At 38.1% G+C, this 6,643-nt stretch overlaps 1 protein-coding gene across 1 annotated transcript; it reads left to right on the top strand.

Moving 5' to 3' along the window:
* The first annotated feature begins 378 nt into the window (after positions 1-378).
* Positions 379-5,439, top strand: HS3ST5 (heparan sulfate-glucosamine 3-sulfotransferase 5). The gene is made up of 2 exons (XM_007951571.2): positions 379-485; positions 4,509-5,439. Exons 1-2 carry the CDS (start codon positions 379-381, stop codon positions 5,437-5,439), a joined length of 1,038 nt encoding a protein of 345 aa, XP_007949762.1.
* The last annotated feature ends 1,204 nt before the right edge of the window (positions 5,440-6,643 follow it).

The raw sequence follows: 6,643 nt of genomic DNA, 5'->3' as shown, positions 1-6,643 counted from the left end.
CAACCCTGAGGCACACCCTTCCTGATATTAAACCATGCAGTATTCCCTTGTTCTGTTTGAATGACATCCTCTTGGTCTATGTACAGGTTCCTCACGAGCACAGTTAAGTGTTCTGGAATTCATAAATTACGAGATTTAGTAGGGGGTTTGATCTTATGGCCAAGAAAAGGAAGGTAAGTTTTGCCAAATACCTGTTACACCATAAAAGTGGTCAAGATTGGTATGAGGTATGTCCTTAGTGTGATGCCACTTAATTACCTACATTCTACCATGGTTGGCTTCGTGCCAATCAACAGAGCTTGTAGCAGACGATTGCTGATGAGCCCCCTATGTCCCTGTTTCTCAGGCTGCAGAAGTCCTGAAGATTGATGGAGGGCCATGCTATTCAAACAGCAGGCGTGGCTGAGACAGAAACTCCTCGTCCTGGGAAGCCTTGCTGTTGGCAGTCTCCTGTATCTAGTTGCCAGAGTTGGGAGCTTGGATAGGTAGGTGATTAAACCTCTGCTTGTACCCATGTAACTTGAAATGTCTCTTGATTTAAACCTCCTTGGGATATAATTTTATATTTATCCATTTGCTTTCCTCCTTTTAAATTCCCAAGAAACATGCCTTTCTGCAGTATTGATTTTTATTTATTGAATCTTTAACAAAAAGAGATCCAAGTTGCTCAAACCAAGGTGCTTGTCAAGATTCATTAGTATTCTGTGTGCACTGACACTTGTTTTCAGAAAAGGGATAAAGCTGTGTACACTAAAAATGCTCAATGTGGTCTGCATGCATCAGATGTTGACCTCTGCTGTAGCAAAACAGTGGTGATGTATTTATGTGTTTTCATTTTGAAATTTATAAGTAGACAATTAATATGATACCAGGAGAGTTAAAATTACGTATGAGCCTGTAAAGGAGCTCATGAAGTGTGGACTCCATTCCACTGAAAAGATGGCTGCAGGCTTGGAGAGTTTTAACTATGTTAATTAGCTCAGTTTTCAGGAACTGAATGTACAGACAAAGAGGCTGTCCCTCACAGTAATTACCCAGAAAGCAAAGGAAAATCCACAGGAGGAAATTACAGAGCTAGAGTTTGGCTATAACGAGGCAAACACTTGAGAGGTACTGAACCTACAGAAGTCTAGAAATATCAGCTGGCTTCACTCTGAATGCCTTTGGACTGTCCTGCACCCAGTGTCAGTAGAAAGCACAGAGAAGTCCTGAAATGTGAAGCTTCTTTCTTTGCCCTTTAAAATTGATTGCTTGCGCTCAAAATAGAAGTGTGTTGTCCATGAATCCATTTCCCATTGTCCATGGAAATGAAGCCACACTTTAAAATGAAAATGTCACTCTGCCAGTTTTCTTTTTCCTTCCAAGACTTAAGTTAATCTGTACATTTTTTCACTTGGATATTTAACAAAGAATATAGCAGTGGTCCTTATTTTTCATCAGTCAGTATCAATTTTAATTGGCAAAGTGAACTCTCTTGATGCTTTTTAACTCAAAATTCCTTAGTAAATTTACTGCTCCTTACTTGTTACCATGAAAAATGTGAAATTGAGAGCCTATGTCTGACCTAATACTTGGGTATTAGTGAAAAGCCTTGAGGATATACCACTTGCAAAGTCCATAATGAACCTTTAATATCAACTTCTTCCCAGTATCTTTAATTATCATCCAATCATTTACTTTTTTATTGAGTTATTGATTTAATGATCATTAATGCATTGACTATTTAACTGATGATGGTTGTCATGTTTAGGCCTGTCTCTAGGCTCTAATCTGAAGTTTTTGTAGAAATTAGATTGCCTGGTACCCAAGAGAATCCAACTCAATTGTTTTTGAGTTGATTCTGATTCATAGTCACCCTATAGGATGGAGTAGAACTGCCCATAGGGTTTCCAAGGCTGTAATCTTCATGGAAGCAGACTGTCTCATCTTTCTTCCACGGAACAGCTAGTAAGTTCAAACCTCCAGCCTTTCTGTTAGCAGCCGAGCGCCCAACCACTGCACCAGCAGGGCTCTTTGGATTGCTTGGTAGGCTTTCTCAAAACCTCTCACCTTAGAGTCTAGCTAAATTATGTTAGAAATTGACACATGCTTACTTAGACCCATCCTTAAGTAACAGGAGACAACCCACTCTGGAAGGCTGAGCTCAGTTACCTCCAACGCTAAAATTGTATGTTGCTTAGCCTGGGCCCTATACCCAGAGTCCAGGAAGAATGTGATGTTCTCTGCCAGCCTGAGTTAGGAAGTCCCAATTGCAATGGTTCTGCATGGCATGAGCTCCTAAGGTAGAAGATGGAAAGAAGGGAATAAGGAAAAGAAAGGACCCTTTCAAGAGACAGGGGAATTCCATTTCAAACAGGGCAGAGTGTCTATGTCAGCTCTTTCAACCAGTATTCTGCAAAGAAATTAAGTTCTATAGGAGGATTTCAGTAATTGTTTGCTCAGTTTTCCCAAGAATGTTACCACTATCATTCTATATTCATAGAAGAAAAATCCATTCAATGGATACCTGAGGAAACTAGAGCTTAACTCTCAACCAGAACCCAAGAAGAGTTGAAAGAAAAATTGTTGCTATCCCAAACAAGGTCACAAATCAATGGGGTAGACGATATACAAGTAAGTGATGCCAGTTGGGTTTGTTCCTATACTCAACTAAGTGAAAATATAATCCTGATCTCTTTAGGTAGAAAGAGGAAGTGAGCCAGAGGAAATACTGTATCCTTCATGTTTCCCCAAGGCCACATCTTTGATTATGATATGATTATGATTATGATTGATAATAATAATATGTTCATAATATTTTATCTACCATTTAGAGCTCTGACATTAATCCTACTATCAAATTTATAAAAATAAAATTTACCTTTCTCTAAAATTTTAACTATGGTAAGCTCAGTTACTTTGTATAGCTTTTTTTTTTTTCATATTTTCTGCAATGATCATGACTTCTTAAAATTATAAGAAAACTAATACCATACAATAAGTAAATATATGTTTATACTTTACCTTAAGCATTATGATTAATAGCTGTTTAAACAGAAAACAGTCCAAGTCTTTTCTCTTCAGTTCCGTGAAACAGCCTTGGTATGACCTTGAGGTTGTTTCTCATCTCCTTTAATTAAAAACATAACAGAAGACAAGAAAGGTACAAAATGATCTCTTGGGAGAAGTGAGAGACATCATCATTACCACAGAGAGGGAGACACAGACTCCCAATTATTAGGGTAACTGGAAGTGTCTGTTGGAGGAATTGGTTTAATAGCCAGTTTTGACTAATGTTAATCCCTTTACCAAGTAGGCTAGCCTGCCTTCCCAGATCAATTTATGGAAATCATAATGAATCTTATCACAGTTTTAGGCCATACCCAAAAGGAAACTCAATTTTTTTACTATGTACAATGGCCTTGACAAATTACACATTCACTCTAGCATAATATCAATGTGACTGTTAGTGGAACACCTGGCTGGTGCAAATGGTTAATACACTTGGCTACAGACTGAAATGTTAGGGGTTCAAGACCACCTAGAGGTGCCTCAGAAGAAAGACCTACTAATCTATATCTAAAAAATCAGCCATTGCAAACTCTATAAAGTATGGTTTTACTCTGACACATACGGGATTGCCATGAATTGGAATAGATGCAAAGATTTGGTTTATTTTGATTACATCTTTCTCTCAGAGAAAGGTAGAAGTGGTTGTTCATTACCTAGAGTTCTGTTAAAGTGGAAATACTCCTTTCTGACTCTATCCACTGATTTCATTCCTTCATGCTTGAGCTCAACTTCCTGTTTTAAATGGGCTTGACAATGAGGATCTGAGGTTCTTGTTGATTTCTGGTCCAGGGTGGGGTAGACGATATACAAGTAAGTGATGCCAATTGGGTTTGTTCCTATACTCAACTAAGTGAAAATATAATCCTGATCTCTTTAGGTAGAAAGAGGAAGTGAGCCAGAGGAAATACTGTATCCTTCATGTTTCCCCAAGGCCAAAGATAGGCCAAATTCTCATAGAATGAAAATTAACAAGTCCAAAATTGGAACTTTGCAGACTGATGATGCAAATAGTCAATGGCAAAGACTGAGACCTCTATACAGATTTTATCTCAAAGATTTTAAGAGCCATTTGAATGCTGCTAAGCTGCAAGAAAATAATACCACATGACACCCAAAAGACATGGCCTGTTGAGCTGTTAGAAAGCTATTAGTATGACTGGTGTCACTTGTCTATCCTGTACTGTGAACATAAGTACACGCTGTAGTCAATTAAGTGCTTGGTGAATAAAAATTTTAAGGAGCACTAGAAAAAAATCCTATCAATTATGTGTGCTCCATTTAATACAGGGTTGCTTAAAATAAAATCTCCCAAACATATGTTCATTCTGGATTATTCCAGCCTGGGAATTACTGGTTTTATTTATTCACGGAAAGTCTTACTCAGACTCACTGGGGAATCAGAAAAATGAGAAGTCAGTTGCAATGAGCTTCTTCAAGTGTCTCTCTCTTGTTTGCAGGCTGCAGCCCATTTGCCCCATTGAAAGCCGATTGGGAGCCCGCAATCAGGCTGATTTCCCGCTCCGCGCCCTGCAGTTCAAGCGTGGTCTGCTGCACGAGTTCCGGAAAGGCAACGTTTCTAAAGAGCAGGTTCGCCTTCATGATCTGGTCCAGCAGCTCCCCAAGGCCATTATCATTGGGGTGAGGAAAGGAGGCACAAGGGCCCTGCTTGAGATGCTGAACCTCCATCCAGCAGTGGTAAAAGCCTCCCAAGAAATCCACTTTTTTGACAATGATGAGAATTATGCCAAGGGCATTGAGTGGTATAGGAAAAAGATGCCTTTTTCCTACCCTCAGCAAATCACAATTGAAAAGAGCCCAGCATATTTTATCACGGAGGAGGTTCCTGAAAGGATTTACAAAATGAACTCATCCATCAAGTTGTTGATCATTGTCAGGGAGCCAACCACAAGAGCTATTTCTGATTACACTCAGGTGCTAGAAGGGAAGGAGAGAAAGAACAAAACTTATTACAAGTTTGAGAAGCTGGCAATAGACCCTAATACCTGTGAAGTGAACACAAAGTATAAGGCAGTAAGAACCAGCATCTACACCAAACATCTGGAAAGATGGCTGAAATATTTTCCAATTGAGCAATTTCACATTGTTGATGGAGATCGTCTCATCACAGAACCTTTGCCAGAACTTCAGCTTGTGGAGAAGTTCCTAAATCTTCCTCCAAGAATAAGTCAATACAATTTATATTTCAATGCTACCAGAGGATTTTACTGCTTGCGATTTAACATTATCTTTAATAAGTGCCTGGCGGGCAGCAAGGGGCGCATTCATCCAGAGGTGGACCCCTCTGTCATTACCAAATTGCGCAAATTCTTTCACCCTTTTAATCAAAAATTTTACCAGATCACTGGGAGGACATTGAACTGGCCCTAAAATAATATGTCATACAACACTATGTGTTGTGTCTGGAGACATACAATGTCTCCTCTAGATTAAAATATGCACTTTTCCTAGACACAGCTATCCAATTCATTTTTCCATGTATACTTGTACATACACAGTGTGTGACCAAATATAAGATCAGTTTTTTTCTGCTGAAAAATCACAAAACAAAATTGCTCTCTGCATAGTTGCATCTTTTTAAGCTATTTACTAAAAGAAGAGATAGTGGTATTGGGGGAAAGTGACTTCAGCTATTCTCAAAGAGTTAGTCTTCCTTTGACTCAGATGTCACCTGCCATTTTCATAGATTTAAGCCAAAAGATTAATGTGTGAAAATGTACCAATGGCTGTGAAGCCGCAGGAAGTAGAGGATTCAGTTACGTATTTTATCTAAGGGAAAGCTGGCTCTTCAATTCAGTGGCTAAATTGGTACCATGAAAACAGAAAATACTATTTTCTTATTATTTAAAGAATGTCTTATCTCATAAAATTGACATTGTTCCAAAGTTCCTGTGATGATTTTGCACTATTGTTTTCTTGTATGGACCATGGTGTCTCTTGTAGCATGTCAATCACACATTGGAAAGTCAAGTCCTTTTACTTCCATGTTGTATGTCAACAAAGAGAAATGTCATGTACATAGTGTATATGGTTGTAAATACTGGTTTCACACTAAGTAATTCTATTTTGTAAACTGAATATGGCTATTTAATTTATTGTGAAAATTAAATCTATTGTGGTATTTAAAAATGGAATGGATTAAAATTACTCTATGTGCAAACTTTTTTTTTTTACTCATTTTGTTTTACATGCCCCCTGCTGGTTCCCAAAATCAAAGCTGTCTAGGTGCATATGAGAATACTTGAAAATATGTGCTTCTCCATTGAATTTCCATACTCTTGAGAAAATGTATTTATGAAGTGAGGTTGAATATATTTTTAAAATATTTCTCAACCATCTGGAAATCTAGTATAATAGCCACCTCAATGAACACCAGTGCTGCTCAGCTACACTTTGTAACAATTAATTTACTTGCAATGCCTGCTGTGCCAGGAGAGAGACTAGGAATACTTTAACAGAATCAAGGCATAGAAGAATCACAATTTTATTTGAGCTTCTAATCAGAGTCAGACTAGTAGAGAAATTAAATAAAATAAGATTAGAAACTTGTGTGGTCCCTGCACTCCAAGATGCT

This window comes from Orycteropus afer, unplaced genomic scaffold (genome assembly GCF_000298275.1).
Source record: "Orycteropus afer afer isolate SDZICR_OR568_19922 unplaced genomic scaffold, OryAfe1.0 scaffold00299, whole genome shotgun sequence".
NCBI classification, from domain to species: Eukaryota; Metazoa; Chordata; class Mammalia; order Tubulidentata; family Orycteropodidae; genus Orycteropus; species Orycteropus afer.
This window is presented reverse-complemented; position numbering and strand designations above follow the sequence as displayed.